This window comes from Homalodisca vitripennis, chromosome 5 (genome assembly GCF_021130785.1).
Source record: "Homalodisca vitripennis isolate AUS2020 chromosome 5, UT_GWSS_2.1, whole genome shotgun sequence".
Lineage (NCBI taxonomy): Eukaryota > Metazoa > Arthropoda > Insecta > Hemiptera > Cicadellidae > Homalodisca > Homalodisca vitripennis.
In genome coordinates, this window is record NC_060211.1 from 41361978 (window position 1) to 41384322 (window position 22345).

At 32.6% G+C, this 22345-nt stretch overlaps 1 protein-coding gene across 1 annotated transcript; it reads right to left on the reverse strand.

The window, feature by feature from the left end:
* Positions 1 to 10935: 10935 nt before the first annotated feature.
* Positions 10936 to 13097, reverse strand: LOC124362069 (ficolin-2-like). The gene is made up of 2 exons (XM_046816240.1): positions 12850 to 13097; positions 10936 to 11538 (listed from the first exon to the last, which is right to left on the reverse strand). The coding sequence occupies exon 2, from the start codon at positions 11477 to 11479 to the stop codon at positions 11255 to 11257; it is 225 nt and encodes a 74-aa protein (XP_046672196.1). The 5' UTR covers positions 11480 to 11538; positions 12850 to 13097; the 3' UTR covers positions 10936 to 11254.
* Between the last annotated feature and the right edge of the window lie 9248 nt (positions 13098 to 22345).

A 22345-nucleotide genomic window follows, 5' to 3' on the forward strand; every position in this document is an offset into this window, starting at 1 on the left:
ATAAATATCGGTAAGTAAATAATGAAGATATAAGCTTTAGAGCTGTAGTCAAATGATAGTGTCGAGTGGTTTATAGCCCATCCGGTATTTAAACATAACCTCAAAAACGTATTTTAACAGACAGGTAGCTACTTTCCTTATAGGGATTTTCATAAGTTCTGAAGGATACCCGATGCATATCTTTTTAAACTTAACTATTACATAATTCTTGGGAAGAACGCTTTACGCAAGATTGACCGCAAAATGTCGTCGAAGTGGAAAACAACTGAGTTTCCTGTTGGAGGTCACCTTCGTGCGGGTCACAGGAGGACGTGTCTGTCAAGGACGTGGAGGTCATCGGTCATCGTGCTGTAATTGGAGATCAAAGATCCAAAGATACACAAGTCTTTTATATGCGGAATTACAGCGATGGTAGAATTAAATAAGTTAAATGAAATATAGTGATATTTAAATTTAGCTTTGCTTATTCAAATATTTGTAAAGTTATTATGAGTTTATGAGCTGAATCCCATCAAAATTATATAATAACAGAGGTAGATTTTAAGTAAATTAATACACTCGTGCAAAGTAAATATATAACTTTATTGGACTTTTTACTTTATTGGTCATTAGTGAACCCTATCCACTACTCGGTGGTCTGGAAAATTCGAATTTCTGTCAGACTGTCCGCATGATAACTCGAACACGAACTGACCATAAGACTTGAAATTTTGCGTTAAGCTTCATTTCTATAGATTCAACACTGAGTTCGATGACTGCAACGTGCACTTTACTCTAAAGGATGTGGCTGAGCATTAGTAGGTATTTTAAACAATGCTGACTGTGACAATGTGACTATGATGGCAATGAGAATATAGAAGAATAAATAAACTTGTAAAAACTGAGTAGAATCATATAAGATTTTAAAATGTGGCATATTAATACATGTACCCCATCACATAACATTACCTTAGGTGATTTGGTGTATAGAATTTTAAAAACAATTGTGTAAATCAACTTACATACAATACAAATATAATACAAATGTGAATATACCATGTAACAAGATATCGATTTATTTACAAATGCATTTTCATGCAAGCTTTAATGCATACAGATGAAGATTTCATCTGTAATGCATTAAAGCTTCCATGAAAATCAATTTCTACATAAGAATGTGTTCTATGATGGTGGTATCCAACCATGGGGTTTGCTGTGCGTTGGTGAAGCCTATCACTCTGTAGGCCGAGACAATTTCTCTGTTGTCTACCAGAGGAATTTAAAGTTTCTGCGTGGTACGTCAGCAAGCAATGTACGTAACCCGTGATTGTCTTGTTACACGACCTTTTAAAATTGCGGATACGAATATTAAACACTTCTGCCCAGCTTAATAATTTCTTAAAGAATTAAAATGAAAACTTTGTTTATAGTATAGGGCATAAAACGCTTTTTTTACTTTTTCAGTTTCAGAACGCCACTTATAGTACTGATGTGTATATTGGTTTTAGCACAGTACATACAGTTATGTCTAGATCAATTTATTTTAAAAGTGATTTGATTTAGCCAATCAAATAAATGACCTAACATTTAAGTCTTAACATAATGCTCATGAAACCATGCACTCAACATATATAGATTGTATTCATTACATTTAATTGATGTAATTACATCTATTAAATCTGTTGTACTATATGTTCAGTAGAATAGAGTAAATGACTGAATTTGTAGACGATGATTATTTTCCCTTGTTTTCATTGCCATTCATCTATCCCTAAGTACCCCTGTGCATGCACCCATAATAACCAGGTGCAAAATATTATTAATCGTATACTATTCTTTTGGGGATTGCATTCACAATAAAACAGATTTGAGAGTACCAAAATACTGCTGGTTTTTATACTATAAATTTAAAAATAACAAAAAAAACACAGTTTTATAAAAAGAAAGTGATGGTGGCACTAAAGGCCACTTTGACTGGATGAACTTGAAAAATTTAAATAAATTATTTGAAGGAACAATTTCAATCTAAAATTCAAATACACTTGTGAAAAGTTGACTTGCAAGTGATTATCAAAGCTGAAGTAAATTCACACTATAATTCAATCTTTCTTTGATACAGTCCCGAGTTCTGCACTTAGCAAAAGGATCTGCTACAACTACTGTTCCAGCTCAAAAGCTCTTTTAAGGAAAGTTTGTTTATTTGTGTGTTGGTTTATCATGGAAATATCTTCAGATAAATGTATCTGAAATTTTGATGATATTGTCCAAAAATGACTTTTCAAAAAATAAACTGAATCATGGTTTCAACACTATAGTTATCATTATTATTTCTTCATGGACGTGTAAGAAGTTATAACTTTTACAATTATAGTTAACAACTACCATTCAAACTTACAATATTTCAGTAATTATGTTATGTAACTATGTTCCTTATTTTTGAGTTGAAAAATGAACTCGCATAATTTAGTTTAGGGTGAAAAAATAAATAGTTTAAAGTATAAAAATAGAGAAAATTAACAAACTGATTTTGATTTAATTTTTTCTATAACTTACGAAAAAACAGTAACAACTAATCCCGTGTGAATATTAATCAAAAATCAATTAGCTAACAAATAACGTATAATAATAATAATTAGTAATATCCCGGCGACTAGTAATAAATACTATAAATAATAGGTGTCTTTTGTTCGTTGATCACAAAATATATGTAGTTTCCTATAGCGTATTTTATATTTTTTAAATTTTCTCATTTTCTAGTGTACAAAATGGTATAAAATGATTCATTCGGTATGTAGATTTTTACAGACAAACTAAATTTTAGTTAACGATAAATTTTAATTTTTTTACCAGCAGCATTTTTAATATAATATTTAAAATATACTGTCATAATGGAATTCTTTTCCTTTCGAGCTTTGTTATTTTCGTTCCACTAGCTCGTGTAAATCCGAGATGAGAACTGCTGGGACATTTAGTACACGTCTAGGTAAAATAAATTCGGATGAACTAAAAATAAAAAAAACAAAATGGAATAATTTATCACGCAATGGTCGTAGTTGAGCGAAGATATAAAACATAAAAGTCGAGGAAAATAAAGGAAAAACCAATTATAGTCGTACGTTATTTAACAAAGAAATTTACCCTAGAACAAAGGAAATTCAAGGTTTTGTATTAATTATTCATATTTATAAATTCCTGTTGTTTATAAATGGTTATTTATGAAAATTTTATAGGACAATTGTAGTCAAATTATAAGATTATTTGGTTTTCGAATATTTCATATATTACAAATAATAAATAAATTATGTATTTAGACGTTAATGTACACTAATGGTTGTTGAATACCGAAACACGTCTATGGTAATAAGATAAAAAAGGGTTATAAGATACAATAGATTACAAAAGGGTTTTATTTGGCTATTCATTATACTAATTAAGTATAAATATAGTACATAAATGGAGAAATTGTTACTTTTCTAATGTATATTTTTGAAAACGCCAGACAGGGTTTGGGACGGGAAATGGTAGTACTATGAGAATTTCTCTTCAGCAATATTTCTTAATCCTACTGTCTCTTTTAACGATTTTTTATTAGTTTTTAATTTTTCTGTAGATTAAAATTTAAAAACGTAAAACATGACTTAGAGATAAGGGAGGGAAAAGTTTCTCTTACACTAAATATGTACCAATATGTATTCCTCCCTTGCCAACGAGTAGTTACATGGTCGTTGGACTTTAGCAGTGCAATTATCGAGAGACCGTAATGAATCTTTACGGCTTTTATTTACTGATTTACTTGCAACTTTGCTGTCCTTAGTCATTTTGATCCCCAAACCAAGTTTCAAGTCTCTAGGATCTTTCTATCAATAAATATAGCACAGAGGACAGAAAAAGGACAGACAAACAAACAAGGACATTACTTAAAAGTAGACCTTTCGGGTCCTGAATTAAATTAATAGAATTAAAAATCGTGACATCTCTTAAACTATTATTAGAGAATCGGATTGAAGTCCTTATGAAGGTTCGTACATCTGTTTGCGAGACGATTAATAACGAGCTCGTTTAGTTAATCTGTGAAGATTGGCGAAGTTGCAAGTTGGCATACAATAAGCTGCCAGAACAAACCGAACACAGCTTGTTTCGAACGTTGCGTTTGACTTTCTCAACCCGGTTACAAGACAAATAGTAACTGTAAATACAGCATAGCAAAGCTCAGATCGGTTACTTGATTGTAGAGTAACCAAACAGTTAACTAATAATAATACCTTGAGGGGAGGCACAGGTTTCTGATTGGATGTTGTTTTTTTTTATTTAATAGTCACCATTATTAAAAGGGCAACATTGAGGGTTTGAACAAATGTACTTTAAAAGAATTAAAGGTATTTAAAGCTGTGATTCAGGCAATACCAAAATAAGGCCCACGGAGAGAACAATTAGAGATAGGAATATGAATTCTTGCAGGATGGATATAAAACTTTTCTGAAAAAGCTCTTCAAGACAAAAAAATCATTTCTTTAAGACAATTCTCATGCAAAACATTATATCCTCTTAAGCCATATGCATATTGCTAAAGCATCTTCAGAACTGTCGACCATCTTGATTTTAGCCGAATAAGATCAGTGGTACACCTCTGCACCCTTACAATCTTATGTTAGTCGCATAGTTATGGGAGGTGTATCGATTTTAAAGTGTTATTAATACTCAATAAAACGTTTTTTAATAAAAATATATTTATACTTCATATATAAAAAACTTCATACTTTTTTCATACTTTTTCTTACTTAAATAAATGTCCTAAATACACTTTATAAGAACACTAAATAGCTTTAATAATAACCCCCTTTAATAACCCTATGGCAAAATAAGGGCATTCATATATTTCTTTTAGGGAAAATTTCAAGGTTCTTTACAACTGGCTTCTAACAATTCCCCCATAATAACCACATTAACGTCTATAATTTTTGTTTCTAGTTGAGTCATCAAACATATTTCCTATTTTTTCCTGCTTTAGTGAGGACACGAAGACTCGTGATTAAAAAATAACTCATTCAAAACAATCGCACTAGCTTTATAAATGTAACTCTAGACACAGTTTTGGTCAGATTTATTGGCTAGATAACAACACTGTTGTCAGAGGGTGAACGAATAATATTAATATTGTAGGCAAACGGACTAATTCTTATAGACAATTTTAACCCATGCACAAGGTAAATGACAAATCAGCAACGATTCGAAATCCATTTAAGGCTAATCATACTAAAAGAAAACTTTTATTGAAATTGATTCTAGTGAATCTAAATATGAATTTAGTTATGGAAACAGTATAACCTATAACTTAATAACCAACCCATGATACACAGGACATCTGTGTATTTGTTTAGGCCTATTTTAATTTTGTTAAAAATTATTAATTGTGACATACAAGACTGGTAACTCATCTTCTAGATATAAAAACTATTTTAAGATGGTTTTTTAAAAATATGACATGACATGTACACATTTAATCATTTTTCAAAATTGCCCACTAAACAACAAAACTCATGTAGTGATCGTAAATTCTAAAAATTACGTGATACTATGATTTCATTTTCTCTAGAACATATGAAAATCGTCTAGCCTACCAGTTGACCACTTTCAATGCAATAAATCGTTGAATATCGTATTATTCCTGTAATAAAATATTTCAGTTCAGTTAACTGAACGTTATCAGTGATGTTGAAATTTAATCATATGTTGAAACAAACAGTGTATAAACTAATCAATAAATAATATGCAGTTTTAATTAGGATCATAAGTAATGATTTTAAGTATTCTTAGAGTGTCTTGGATTGATACAATAAAACAATAATAAATTAGCGAATAATAAACTTTATTTCATTATATACTACTGTTAAATAAGTGTATTTTATTAGATAATTTATAGTTTCATAGACCTAAGAATTGTAAAGTGTAGTTTTTTTTAAATTTAACTTGTAATTTGGTTTTGCAGTCTTGGCTTATGGTTTCTAGTTTTCTTTAAAATGTTTTAATGATGTTTATAACCTTAGATACAAACTAATCCGTCCTAGTTCACGGTACAATGTTGAACCATGATGCTAATAATGAAGCTAAGTATACTATTACTACTATTCTGTATAAGAGAACATTCTCTATGCTACTACGCTTACAGTTTCTATCCCCATTTTGATTTCTTGTAGCTGGGCTTCTTGTAGTAGGTGTACGTGCTATAACAGCAGTAAACCGGCTTATAGGCTACCATCACAAACTTCACTTTATACTTCTTCTTCTTGTATTTGCAGCACTTGTATGGATCCACGAACGGAGTGAGAAGCAGCAGTATCAGGAGAACAGCAACGGTTAGACGCAGCAGTCGCATCGTAATGTGTGACCAGGAGGAGTATCAGGGAAGCAGAAATTGCTGTCGCATCCTAGTAACGTCCTGGGTGGCTCAGTAGCATACTGACCGTCTGCGCTGTCATTTCGTGTACTTGTTGAACTAACTGGGAGCCAGAATCGTGTTTTTAAATTTTAAATCTTCCATGAAATTGGACATTATTCCAGCATATTTTGGTTGCCGTCGCCATAACACCAGGAGTTAATACTAGGTTGAAAGATCTTCAGTTACAAAAGTACTTACTTATTATTAACCACTAATATTGGCTGTTATTAATAGCAATTTATTGCTATTTTTATTTTATTACTATGAAACGTCCAAACTCTATTGTCACATTGGCTTTAATTACTAGACCAGTGTCAAAGTAATTGAAATTTGGAGATAAGTTTGTGTTAGTCTCAATTGTAATATAATATCTTCTGTAATATTAATGCTGTAATGCTTCATTACTCATTTTACCTATAGATATAAATGAATACTAGTGATGATTAAAAAATGTAATCAAACCACTAGTCGAATTTTAAAATATTGCATCACTTCCAAATAAGTCCCTACCATTCGCTCAATACAGCAAGATTAATTATTAAAAGGAGAACTCAACAGCTAACAGCTCAATGGTAGACACCACTGTGATAATCTCGTGAAAGGTTTTTTATGTCCCCTCTTAGTAAAATAATTTGAGCCAAGAGCCAATTTGCTCTGCATAACACACAGATTGAAGGATAGAGGAGTTTTTGTTAAAAGAAATCGTCAGCCACATAAGTTTTTGTCGATTTTTACAAGTTCTAGCTATTTATTAAGTGAAAATGAACAAGGTTTTGGTGGCCTTTAGAAAAGCCGTTTGTGCGGGGCGGGCTAGCTTGAGGCGTAGCCGACTTACTTGGAGCTGGTGTACTGACTGAGTCACGGCGCGGCGTGTTTGGCCGACTCACCGGTCAACGAGATTGACCAGAGACAGTATTTATAAACGGTTAAAAAACGAAACAAAAATTTGTCTGTAGATTATAATTTTACTAGTTTTATACACTTAAAGTGAACCATCATACCCAAATAATAGTTATATACAGGTAACAAATAGATAAAGAGACTGAAAATTGCCACTTTAACCTTCTGTATACAGTTGACGCTGCTTTTACATTATTTTCTTGTATAACGGTTGATTTTAACTATGTCAAACTATTATTATAGTAGCTCTATTATATTATCCAGGAGTTTTCTTACATGGAAGTTGAATCTTAAAACATATTTATTCATAAGTATTACATTTTAAAATATCAAGTTAAACTATATATGAATAATTCTGATTACCAGTTCGACGAAATAAATCAACATAGACAGTTGGAGAAACAAATACCTCATACTATTTGTTCACTCTTCTTACAATAGCTTTTATCTGCTCAATAAATCTGCCAGGACAGTATAGAGTTATTTATGTTTATTAAATCTCGATTAGTTTTGATTGAGTAATTTGAAAATTTTGTAAACATAGGAAAATGTTAAAAATCCAGAAGATAGTAGACAATCTTTAAAGTTTGATGACTTAACTAGAAACAAAAGTATAAACATTAATGCGATTTTTTAGTGAAATTGTAAGAGCCAGGTATACATTTGATCTTGAGATTTTTCCGTAAAAAGTATGTTTGTCAAAATCCAAAACCAACTTAATCCGAAAATTCATATATAATAAAATATAAATGTGTGTATGTATGTAAGGGCTTGTGCGATACAAATGGAGATTGTGAACACGATGACTGCTGTAATGTTTAAAATATCCAAACTTAACTTATTACAAAGACAGTAGTTGCACATAGCTTGGATGAGTTCGTAGTCAGTCTTAACCAGTAAAACAGATTCAAGATGGCAGGAGTTCACATTCGAGCAAAAGTTTTAATTAAACCAATTTCCCACATTCCTTAAATATATTACGTACTGTAATTTTAAACAACTTTTATTCTGTCACCTTTTGATTTCTCTCATTGTTTCAAATTCACAGTTTGAAAAACAAATGGTTATACAGGGTGAGGCAGACCATCCGTACAGTACGTATAGCGGTCAAACGAAACGAGGTAGATTATTCGTAACAACTTAAAACCATAAGCATCTGGAATGCCTCCTCATTTCAGAACGGCATTTTAGAATAAACAAAACTTACACTACGCACTTTAAAAAAAATTAAATTAATATCTACCTCATACCACGTGGTCACAAGAACAACTGAATAGGGAGACGATAATAACAGAGATTAGATAAGAGACCAGGGAATTGGTTCCAAAATTCTTCCAGGGGCAACTCGTGTATTTGGGATTATACATGAATACCACAGTTAGATTGCTTTTAAAACATGTTACACTGATAGAAATCCTGATGTGTTTTTTACTACGTTATTTAAAAACAAATTAAACTTAAAAGTCCAAATTTTTTTCCATTTGTTTCATTGGTTTTTGATATTAATACAAACTAACTTAGTAAAATTATTAAAAAATCTATGTTTGTACTACAGTTTTGAAACCATTGGAGATAGAGACAAACTTTAAATGTAGAAAATGTTTGTTTTTTAAAGATCTTTCTAATTATTTACAACACAACCTAGGTTACTATTTGATTTTTTTAGATTGGGGCTGTTAAGTATTTCAAAATTATATGTATTTTTAAAATGTGTAAATTTTGGGGTAGGGTGGCATTTGATGATATTTTTCAATAAGCCGTCTCATCATTAGTTTTGAATAAAAATATCGTCTCTCTACATTTGTGCAGGTAGTTGCAATAAAGTTACACACAAACCCCTGATTTTTTAACGTTTTGGTGTACCCTGTACATAAGCGGCAAGATAGGTTCAAACTTTTTGCATCAAAATAATCGGTGAAGAAATACCTTTAAAATTAGGTATAACTCTACATACCTTTACATTTCAAAGTTTCCAAAAACTACCCTTTTGGGGAGTTTTAGAGATTTCAAAATAGTTTCACCGAATTATTTGGGGTGTAAATAGGGGGTTTTAAGTTGTAACGAATAATCTACCTCGTTTTGTTTGGCCGCTATACGTACTGTACGGGTGGTCTGCCTCACCCTGTATATAGGTTGTTATTCATATAGTGCAAAAAAGGCCATTCTCAGGTCATCTACAATAATGTTTGCTTCAACGTCTTTTGTTTATATCACGTATGATTTCAGAGAGCGGATTTACAAAGTATAAAACATTTTGGAAATAATTTTGAACATGATAACGTACTTCTGAATATATTCAGACCAAACTTAGTACATAGATAGTTTTGTTTGTTTGTTATTTCAGTTTATTAAAACATGTTAATAGAATTTTTAGTAATTTTATGCTATAAGATAAACTAATTCCAGTATATTTCGGGTAAGTAAGATTGTGGATAAAGGCTGTGTCCTGTCGAGATCCTAAGCTAAATTCAACCATGAAGAGGGATAGCGGGCACGATCAATCATGCTACTTGGAAGAAGGAGAGGCTAGCTCTGCTCCAGCATCTTCCAGTCAAAACCAAACAAGATAGTAATTCCTCATTTTTAGGCTTATAGCAACTACAGTAAGTACAATATCTTTACATACAATAGCTTAAATATCAATAAAATTGTTATTCTTTACACTTAGACATCCTTTGAAATTTAAGTGGAACAAACTACGTAACAGGCAAAGAAAGGATCAAGTTTGTAATATACTACTACTATACATACACTTTAAATAAATGGTTAAACTTAATTTGTATTCTGATGATTATAGCTAGAAATAATAAATAACTCAGTATGATACAAATGTGAACTTTAATGATGATAAATTAATTGACATACAGGTTTGAATTTTTAAACAAGATGGAGGATACAGTAATGGTAAATTTTTAAATACAGCTCTTAAATTTTAGGGAAGGGTGGTCGTACTGGCTTAATGAAATAGAAATATTATGTATTGTTTTTAATAAAAGATATTGTAATTTTGAAAAATAATTTTGTTAAATTTTAATTATATTAATTTTTGAATTGTTATCCAAATCGAATTTTCCTGGGTTTTATGTTCTTCCAATGGATCACTGTTAAATTTAAAAGGAATTTTCTCACCCAATGTCTGTCTTCTGCTTCTCTGTACTTCAGTGATAATATGAATTTAATAAATTAACCTTTCTTTTGAATCAAATACAGCTGAATAAAATGTAACCAGTTTCTTTATTTAAAATAATAATCTTGCTTCACTTCTTCCAGATCCCTCTCTCCTCTCAACTTTTTTAAACCTCTGCTCTCTTCACTCAACAATCATCCCTGCACACTGTATCACTGACTTTAGTTCACTTTATAACTTTTGAGTTTTATATGTAATGAGGTGAATTTTGATATATTTAATTTTGTATTTATTATTGTTTGTATTAAGATTTGAGACAATTTATAAATAATTATTCCTTAATTATTTAATTATTATTACTAATAAATTCTAAATTAAATTAAGTATTGAAATGAATGTGAGATGGGTGTATGAAATGAGTCATTACAAGTTTCTTAAAAAAGTTTAGCGGACAATAATAATAAAGGATTTTTTATAATGATCTAAAACTTACTTTGCGTATACCTGTTTTAATGTAAAAGAAAATAAATTACAATACAACATTTTGTTCAATTTCTATATGAACATTAACTTTGTGAGTATTTTGTTGATTTCTAACATTTCAGAATTTCCATGATAAAACTGTGACTTAACCAATTATACCAAAAATGCTTAATCTCGAATTAAATTACACACTAATACTCATCAAAATAAAGAAAGTTTTGGTTGGATTGTGGCCAATATATTTATATGCAAAATACAATTGTGACTTTGTGTGATCTTTAAAGAATGAGCGTTTAGAAGCATATTTTCGAGGACTTCTCCCATTTAAATTAGTGGCTGTAAAGACTTTGTCCTGCCGGGCCGGGTCTCCCAACGTTTCCGAACTCTCCTTCAGGTCCCGGAGGTCCTGGATCTCCACGGTCTCCTCTCTCTCCCTTGACGCCTGGTCCTGTTTCACTCCCAGGGGGTCCTCTGACCCCTTTTGCCCCTTTCACACCTGGAGGACCTTGTGGACCTGGAGCGCCCGGAAAGCCTGGATCTCCTCTGTTCCCCATTATACCCGAGTATCCATCTAAACCTGTAAAACCACGAGGACCTTTCGGTCCTGGAGGTCCTGCAACAAAACCAATAAATTTTGGGTTCAAATCGTCATAATTGAATAACCAGAACGATCACTAACCAACTAAATGAAATATAAGATTGGTCACCTCCAGATGTATTGTAGATTTGAAACTAATAAATAACTGGTGAATCCTATGATAAAATTAACATGACACGTTTCAAATTTACAATATTATTAATTGAAAATGCGTTTTTAGGTTTAGTAAAACAGTGATCTAAATTGAATAGAACAGCTATACTTCCAGTGTTATGTCAAATTATGTGCAAAAAATTTAGCATATGAATTTTCCCAAAAATAGTTTTCAATTAACAAAATAACACATTAAAATAAAAGAGTTTTATTTATAAGTTGTAAAAATTATTCGTAAACTCCCCGAAATAGTTTGAAAATCTGTTGCAAATCAAATAAGTAGCACAGTATATTCAAAATAGGATAATTCAGCAATATTAAATTGGATATTCTGGTATTGAGTTAAGGTTTCAAGCATTTTGCATCAGTTTATGTAACTGAAATGAAATTCATTTATATATTTCTTAAAAAACCACATTCTCCTATAAATCTGATACGTTCATAATTGCTATCAATCTAATGTTGCCTCTATAAACTCATTACTCTAGTGAATATGTCCTGAAAGTTTCGTTTAAACACTTGAAAACCTCTATGGAAATATTTTTAGTAATTCAAGAATTTAGGTGCGTTCATAATCTATTAATACAATATTTTTGTATGTTCTAAAGTTAATAATATCATGATAGTAAAAATGTAGTTAATGACAAAAACATAAATAATGTGAATAACAGAAACTGGAAATTTGAGACTTTATTATAAAATTAACTGATATTCCTTTTAGAAAATTGCACGTTTACCGTTATAAGTCTATCTTTTACAAACAAATATACGTTCAGGGATTGCAAGGACGTCCATAAGACAACAGTTTATCGTAAGAAAACACACGAGTCAATATCTAAGGTTTGAAACGGACCATCAAACATCTGCCAAAGAAGAATTCTCTTTCATAGAACAACAAGCTTGTACTCAGGCAAAGTTGTTTAAAGGGAATAAAAGAAAATACCTAAAATGTCAGGTAGAAAAGTCTAAAATTGCTCAATACTGCTGGTCTAAACATCTTCACCGAGAGGAGATTTTTTCAAACACAAACTTATTGACGATTCATGCATAACATTAGTGGACTAACCGCTAAGTAAATCTTCGGTTAAGGATAGCCTACTTTGGCTACTAATATTTTTAAAATGGTTAACTAGGAAACCTACCGCATTTAAAAAATAAAGTTAGTTCACTTACCATGACATTAGAGTAAAGGAATAACATAAAGCTGAAGGCTGTTGCCTTTTACTCCTCCCCCATGACCATCTCCTTCCTGTTCTCCTTCAGATGTCGCACCGCGATTACACAGAAAATGCCGACAATGAGTTGTTATTCATTGCTTCATCTTCGTTAGTTCGAATTTGACGTACTTGTGCTTTTGGCTCTTGTAAATCGCTATGGTTCATTCTATTCAGTCTACACTTCAAGCAGTTACTCAGGTATCAGTTTATAATTAATTTAATTTTGAGTGGCAGTATATTACTACATATTTAAGTTGTTATAATGTCTTATGGTAATTTTTACCCTCCTTATAGACCCGAAGAAGGGGCTAGATTTAAGTCCTTGAAACTTAGTGTTTAATTTTTTTGCAATAGATGGTAGTTATTAAATGGTAAACGTCTTTTTTAAACATATTACTTATTTTAACTTTATAGTTTCAAGTGGTTGGTTGTACATTAATAATTAAAAAATCTCATACAGTTTTCAACTAACTAATCTGTATTGTATCCCTCCTGAACCATTGATTTACAACGCAACTGGCATTACATTTTAACGCTTTATTAGCCATGTTTTCTCAGTTTCGAAGTAAATTAATGCAAGAGTCGTAAAACAAATCCCAAAAGCCTATTTAATTTCAAACACGGCCCTGTGGATATAATATTGACCTTCCCCCCCCCCCCCCACCCCCCCCCCCCCCCACCCCCCCCCCCCCCCACCCCCCCCCCCCCCCACCCCCCCCCCCCCCCACCCCCCCCCCCCCCCACCCCACGTGGAACCTATCACAGAGAGCAGGAAAATGTATCTTCTCAATGTCTGTCTATCTGCACGCACAATATCTAGAAATAAAGACTTGAAAAGCTGTATGAGGCTTAAACTCTATATTCTATATACGTAATATTGACTTCGATAATGACGCATGCTCCTCTAAGGATTTGTCTGAGGACTTCCTCATCGGCCTACATAGCTCACATTCTGCAAGATATCTGAGCATGAATTGAGCCATAAGCTTAAAATGTTGTATATTTATCTATCACTAGATAGCCGGCACCAATGCTCTGGTGTTTGTCTGTACGACTGGTTTCCGCCGAATATCTCGAGATTTGAATAATATATTGAATTTAAATTTTGCAAGCAACATAATTTCTGCAAAGAAATTAATCCAATTTGTTGAAGGAGCGTATCCCTTTATTGGATTACCAGAGTATTAGAGTAGACTGTCTGCAGAATATGTCGAAAAGTACTTGACGTAACCCAAGAAAATTGCATTAAACATACTTTGTACAAATACAAGATCGATTCAATGATGTCTTCAAGTTACAAGGGATGAAAAAAAAACAAGTAAAAGAAAATATTTTGATGCATTATAGCGAGTCAAGAGTGCAATCTTGTGCGAGATTCTTGATTGACTGAACCTGAGAGAGAACTCTATCACTCCAAAACTCCTTCGTCACGTATAAATATATTTTTGATGATTTACAACTTTAAAAAAACTTATTGATTTGAGAAGTGGTTCAATATATTTTATTAGTTTCCAGCCCATCCTTGTGTGTGCATTCTTTTAGATTTACGGTAGTTTTTATCATACCATAATGACCCTTCTAGACCGCCATAACTTATCTTAAAGCAATCAGTAAAATTTACGCCATCAGTAAAGTTTCAAAAAGAAGGGAAATTAAGGTGATCTCAACCTTTCTTTACGTTGTTTCCAGCTGTTTCCACTACTCGGCTAGGCTAAAGTGAACTAAAATATAGCATAATAATCTTAGTTTCATTAAAATTGAATTTTTTTGAATTTGAAAAAAAAATTCAATAGGGTCTTTTGTCCAGTGTATTATAAAGAACGAATAATCACAAAAAAGGTGATAACATAAATTATTTACTGACTCAGGGACGGGTCGATATATATGTCTGCACAAAAAGAATGTACCTTTTTTAGTTTAAAAAAATAAAAATACAATAATTGTAACTGCTATTTATTGTTTATTTAACCACCGAAGATTTACAGGATCAGCTTCATCTTAATCAGTTGTGGTGCGACTTTGTGGTCTTGGATTGACCTCAGATAAAAATGCTCATTACTCACTGCTCTCAGTTTGTGCAAATAACATGATGTTGGTTGCTGCTTTAATTATGTTCTATCTACTTAACATGTACGATCATATTATGTCGTGTGCCCCGCTGGAGCCCATGGGGCCTTCCAGGTGATGTAGGGTTTATAGAGGCACTGTAGGGGACACCAGGAGAGAGAGAGGTCCTTATGGGGTAATGGGCATACCAGGAGTAAAAGGAATACGAGGAGCTAAAGGCGGGTAAAGGGCGAATAAAGGTGAAAATAGGAGAATCATTACTGTTGGAAGAAGGGACTTCCGGAGGTCTCACCGGGACCACCTGGAGATAAAGGACTGCTGGGAGAGGAGGGTCCTGCAGGACCTGTTGGAGTCCAAGGACCCCCGGGGGCCAGTAGGTCCACTAGGGAAGCGAATTGGGGCAAGTCTTTTTTTTTTTTTTTTTTTTTTTTAATTATTTTTTTTTTTTTATTTTTTTTTTTTTTTTATTATTTTTTTTTTATTTATTCACAATTTTAAACTTTCTTGAGTTTGTTTAATTTCTTCATTCTCTAATAATAATTACTACGTTTCTTATTGTATTTCTTATAGAAGCAGAAGATTATTTCTTGTTTATATTAATTTGCTAATAATGTATTTAAGTGGTAATACATTTTATATGGTAGGTTTCGATGACTACGATCGAAGTATTATAATGATTATTTTTGGAATTTTTTTATATCAGGAAATAAATTTCTCTTTAGTTTAATATAATTTAATCATGTTGTACTTAACGTAAATTTAATGTAATTTCTGCTCTTCTTTGGTTTCTTGTTTGTGAACTATACGTGTGCCATAAAAAGGTGATAAATCATTTAATGAATTGGAATAAATCACAATGAAATTTCTAAAAATAAAAAAAACCTGCGGCCAACACTTGGTAACTATTTCTTGGGCAGACCAACTTGAATATCTTAAATTAAAGATTTTGTTACCTATTTAAAGGCGCAGCAATAGAAGCATTTTCAAACTTCTAAAAAAAACGACAAATCGCAGTAAAAAGTTTTTTATAATATAATCTGAATAACAATATTGTAATGGTTAGTAGAATATTACTCGTAGATTCAATTTTTGCGTTAAAAAAACGATAATTAATTAAAATAACAAATTACTTTTGTTCTTTCACAACTTATTCAATTTGGAAAAATTTACATTTTGGGTAATGAAAACATGTTCTCGTTATTGTAAATTTAACTTTTACCTAATTGTATGTGAATCATTTGTTAAACAACTAAATTCTTGTCTATCTGGCGAGACAGGTTTGCATGAGAAAATGTTAACTATTTATTTTCTTAATTTAACTTATTCAATAGCTCTGTAGTTATTGTTTTTCAATGGCAGGATTTGTAAAATGTGTAGTAAATGAAGTTTTAAAATGGAAGAGCTCTAACGCTAACTCTCGGTGTTTTTCAAGATCACGAGGTTATAGATCAGTTGCAGAGAACAAAAATTTTCAGGTAACAATAACTTTCAATACTAATTTACAATCGTGTTACAAAAATAAAATACTGTAAGTAGTCCGTACACATAGAGTATATAGAAATGAACCGAAAAGTAATTAAAATTTCCCAGATACAACATAGATTAAAAAAAAATTATAAAAATCTTAAAAATATTTAGTTTTACATACCCCAATAAAATTTCAATTATTGTTCAGGAAACACAAATTGTATAAAATTTACTTCCTTATTAAGCTCATTTCAGGAGGTATGACTACCATACCTAATTTAAAATTTTGAATGAATTAAAGAAAAAAACTCATGTGGGTGATGAAAAATTTATACAATCAGGAAGTGAATTAAAAAAAAATGTTTACTATTAAAGAAAAACTGTACAATAAAATAAAGGGTAAATAAAGCTGAAATTTTGGTTTTCGGGCATATGGCTGAAATATAAACGACGTGAAAATATTAGCAATAACTAAACCACTGGTAGCCTAATTATTCAAGCTCACCCCCGGTTTTGCACATGTAACAGTTAAAACTTGTAACTAGTGTTATAAAAAGGAAATATATCTCAAAAGATACATCGTTTTGTATCACCAGAAATTTAGATTTTAGGTGTCTCAAATTCCTAAATAAACTGTTTCAAAAACCAATTATCTGTTTCATACTAATGGTTTATATCTTTTAAATTAAAATATATTTTTTCTAATGGGTAACGATACGTACATGAGTTATAAACTAATAGGATAATTGTATTTTTTTTAACTCGTTCGATAATAATTAAATAGGTTTAAGGCAGGTCAGGCGTTCCCCCTCTTAAAAGGTTTTCTTCTGTTAAAGCAGGTTGGATCACAAAAGCGTTTTCAAAGAGTTTGTCTTTTAATTTTTTCCTAATGTTAATGTTTATGGATACGTTTCCATAATTGTGCATTAAATATTTTTAATATATAAAATTACAAAAGTATTATAAATTTTTATAAGATAATCACATCGGTACCATACCGCTATACTCCCTATCGCCTGGTCCACATATCGGACCTATAGGGCCCCCCCCCCCGGGGCCCAGGGGCTCTCCCGCCCGGTTTGCCTGGCTATCCCGGGTCCGAAGTGAGAGAAGAGGAAGGGAGGGTTACATGGGTCTCCCAGGAATGCCAGTGTCCCCCTAGGGAGACGTGGGAGAAAGAACCTGGAGAGCCGGGAAGAACAAGGAGATCCTGAGAAGGTGAGAATATCAAACAATGGAATAATTTGGCCCAGTGCATAACAGTATTTGCTTCTCAGGGGGCGTGTGTTTCCATATTACTGCAAATAGCTGTATAGCTAAAATTAACAATTTCACTTACAGCAAACCACAACAAAAAATTCACAGCCCAAAAAATATATTTATAACAAAAATTAACTAACGAAACAATTATAACATACGATATGTTACAAATACAGGCAAAACACACACACAAACTAAAACCATTGTTAGTCGGTTTTGTATTGATTGAGTCCTAATCAAACTCAATTTAGTAAATGTTTATTTTTGACAGTTAGATATGCGCTATAATAGCCCAGTGTTCTATTCAAAACAAACAAATTTACACACAGATATCGACGTGTACTAAGCTACTTTGGTTGGAGCTGAGGAGTCGTAATTTTAGTTAGGGCCTCTACTTAATTAAATGAATTGTTATTTACGAATAAGATATTGAAAAAATAACATGCCACAAAGGTAAAAATATTTATATTTTTAGCAATCCAAACACAATAATGAAAAGGAGGTGTGCAGTAATATTTAAAAATAGTTTTCCTCCAAAGTGACCAGTTGGATTTGTACTGAACTCTCCTTCCAGTGAACTGGAATGAAAGAGTATTTAACGTTATTTAACTAACTACAATATGAGATAAAATACAAGATTTAGCACACCAGAACTTAGATTATATATGATGGGATTCACACTTTTCCTGTGTAAAAAAAAAAATCGAAATATACTTTTTTCATACATAACTGTGTTTTTTGAGGTTTTTCCAAAGCGCGGAGAGTATATCCTTCATCCAGGGTTCAACATGGTTTCCAAGGTAATTCTGTCTTCCGAATGCCTCTGCCCACCCTTCTAAGTAATGATTTCTTGTAGTAATTCTCCTTAAAACTCTGGATGCACTCTAGTTTCAAAGACTTATTGCAAGTTATCATGAGTCTTCTCGTGGGTTAGGATTCCTGTCCATCAAAGAGCTCTTCTTGGGTCACTTGCAAACGTCAGTTTACAAAGTTGTAGTCTATTGGTTTTCTCTTCTCTAAATGAGTCCTTCCCACCCTTATTTGGGCCAACGCTATGAACTCATGGTGTACTTATGGCCCATGAGATTTCCGATTTCTGAATTTGCTTATGTATTTAATTTCCTTAGGCTCCCTACTAGACTAATTTCCACTCTCTTTTCTGCACTTTAACGAACACTTTCCTTATAATCAGGGGCATATATTTACTTGTTATAGGGGTTTTCGGTTGGGAGTTTCCTTACTCCAGCCAAAGGTTTTCTTGATACTGGAATTTTTTTCTATCCTCGAAGATTTCCTTCCGGCCTCTGTAGACCTCTAGATTTGGAACTCTTATCAGGTTTTATTCGGGACCAACGCTCCCCGAATCCATCACGCGACTTAAGTTTTGTAGCAGAGAATTATGCAAAGTATCTTAAATTTGCTGATCAAGTGATTTACACGTTTTTTAAAGCCCCCCCATTTTTATAAAGCGTTCGTTAATTAAAAGACTTTTAAACGACGGTTAGCTAATGATTAGTCTTACTTACTTATCTTAATTGCAAGATATCTCGAGAAAGATTTTACTGTATTCATTTGGAATCGGGTAATACCCACCCCCCCCCCCCCCCACCCCCCCCCCCCCCCACCCCCCCCCCCCCCCACCCCCCCCCCCCCCCACCCCCCCCCCCCCCCACCCCCCCCCCCCCCCAAAGTGAAAAATTTTCAAGGAATATACATTTGTTGTGTAATTTGTTGTTAGTAACTGTATTGCAGCTATATGGTTATTGCAATAAATGGGTACACGTCCCTGAGAGGCAAATAATGTCATGCACTGTGGTAAATTATTTCATGTTCAGTATTCTTACCTTCCAGGGATCTCCTGGTTCTCCCGGGTCACCACGAATTCCTTTTAGTCCCGGTAATCCTGGGAAACCGCTACGCCCTTGCAATCCCATCATACCGGGTACGCCAGGTTACGCCGATGGGACCTCTGGGGCCCGGGTTACCTCTGGGGGCCGGGAGGCCCTGGTGGCCCGATGTATGACAACGCAGGGGTCTCTATAAAATTGTGATACATTTTTATTTTCCTAAATCAAAGCTTTAATGTTACAATACTAAACGTAGTACAAACATAAATATTCGGATGAGAGTTAAAATTATTTTTTAATTTAACTAATTAATTTTACTAATTCAATTAGTAATTTAAATAAGTTTTTGAAAATTAATCATTGATGGATTTGTTAAATAATTTCCTGTTTATAACAGTTTCAAAATGATTTTTTAGGTGCGGTTTGGGGGTAAATTTGATCTTTTTAAGGATAGAATGGTTATTGCTCTTTTAACCTTGTATTACAACAATTACAATAAAAATTGCCGAACCCTGCTTTCTTTCCGCTAATCATTAAATTTGTATTATGAACTCTTTCTCATTAACATTTTTATTATCTACACGATTTTGATTCTTCTCCTCTATTAATTACTCAAACTGAAATTGTCAAGAGTCTTAAACTAGTACAGTGACCATGCTTTCTGAATAAAGAAGTAATGAAATACCTTAATACTTTCTTAGTTTCTTAAACACATTAAAAATCTTTTAATGCGATAACAAGTAAAAATACCTTTAAAACCCTCTAATTTTAATAACTTGTTTGTATGTTTAAAAATCATACCTTCCTTAATGCCATTTCAGTGTTTTTCTTTCATGCGGAAAAATACTTATGGAAATTCTGGAAATGGTAACAGTTATTATTTTAAAAGTTATTTTTACCTGTATTATTGGTCTCAGGGAACCGAATTCTTAGCGAACTGAAACAGTTATTTTTACCTGAATTTTTGTTCTCTGCAACTGATCTATAACCTCGTGACTGAAAAAACACCAAGAGGTAGCGTTACAATTAGTTTTAGATTTTTATTGATACACATTTTACAAGTCCTGCAACTGAAAATCAATAAACAAACTTATTGCAAAATATATATATATATATATATATATATATATATATATATATATATATATAAAATTTCAATAAAACATCGAATCGCAAAAATTTCTTGCTTCGCCGGGACTCGAACCCGGGTCTCTTACTTGCCGGGTGAATGTGCTACCATTACACCACAGAGCCCTCACTTTTTTACGATTCATTTTATTTTGTATTTGGCCGTTTCTTTCACATATGTGTTGAAATAACCAAACTATCATATGATCGAAAGACCAAATACCTGTCAAATGACTTCTGTTTACATTCATTAAATTTGTATAAGTGGCAATAGCCGAATTTAATTTCAATAAACATTGAATCGCCAAAAAGTACGTTGCTCCGCCGGGACTCGACCCCGAATCTCTCACTTACCGGGTGAATGTGGTACCATATTCACCCGGTTATTTATATCGATATAATAATATTACATCGATTATAAATGTATCGATGTTATTTATTTCTTAAACAGATCAAATTGGTATTAAAATGTTAATTTTTAAAGTGACCTATTGAAGGCAGCATTGGAAAGCATGTCCATTTTTTACAAGATGGACACATCATTATAAGTATATAAACAACATATTTATAATGTTATTAACATTACTGGTAGATTCACTTTTTTTACGAATATGACTAGTAAGTTGAAATGAATTTTTATAGTCTTACAAGCAAAAGATATATATATATATATATATATATATATATAATAAGATATAATATATATATATAATGATATATATATATATATATATATATAAGCATTATTAACTTACATTTATTTTATAGGGCAATATTTCCCTAAAAATAGTTAAATAAATTAGAGTTAAAATTAACATGGAGTAATCTCTGCTTACATAATCCCAATTAATAACTTTACAAAAATAACTACAGAATATAAGATATAATTATTAAAAAACTTGCTTCAATTCGCTTTCCTGGTAATTCCTACCTGCACAGAGGGTCCTTGGACTTCATCCGGTCGTGCAGAAGCCTCCTCTCCCAGCAATCCTGTATCTCCGTGAGGTTCCTGTGAACCTCCGGTAGTCCCTTCTTCCAATTGCAGTACTTCTCCTTCTTTCACCTTTTTTTCACCTTTATCCCACTTTTTGACCTGGCCATCCTGGCATTCCTTCTAATCTCCTAGCATACCCCTTTCTCCAACACTGCCTTGATTTCCTGGTTCCCCTACACGCCCTGGTTTCCCTTCTTCCCCCGAGGGCCCATGGGCCCAGCGGGGCAATTGACATAATACGACTGTACGTGTGAAAGTAGTAGCACACAGTAAAAGCAAGCACCAACATCTTGATACTTCCACTAACTGAGTGCTCTTAGTAATGAGTCTTTTATCTCAGGTCAAGACCATGCAATCGCAGTAGTCAGATAAGATTTTCTGACCTGTGACTCTTGGGTGATTAAGAAAATGATAAATACTGAGTTCTCGTTATTGTTTGCGTTGTATTTCTACTGGTTAAATGAATTAAGTACATTTTTGTTTGTCTTTAAATGTATCGATCCGTCCACACTAGACCCGTCTAGTTTCTCGTGATTATTTGCCGCGTGAAATGTTTTAAAAACGTCAAATTCTTTTGTGGCTATTGTTATTGATATTTTATAATGCACTGTAAACGGCGCATTTATTTTTTAAACGTGATAAAACTAATATATCATGGTACCGTGTGGTTCACTATTGCCCCGCCGGTA

Coding starts and splice junctions, on each gene's coding strand:
- LOC124362069 (XM_046816240.1), bottom strand. CDS start 11,479: ATGGGGAACAGAGGAGATCCAGGCTTTCCGGGCGCTCCAGGTCCACAA.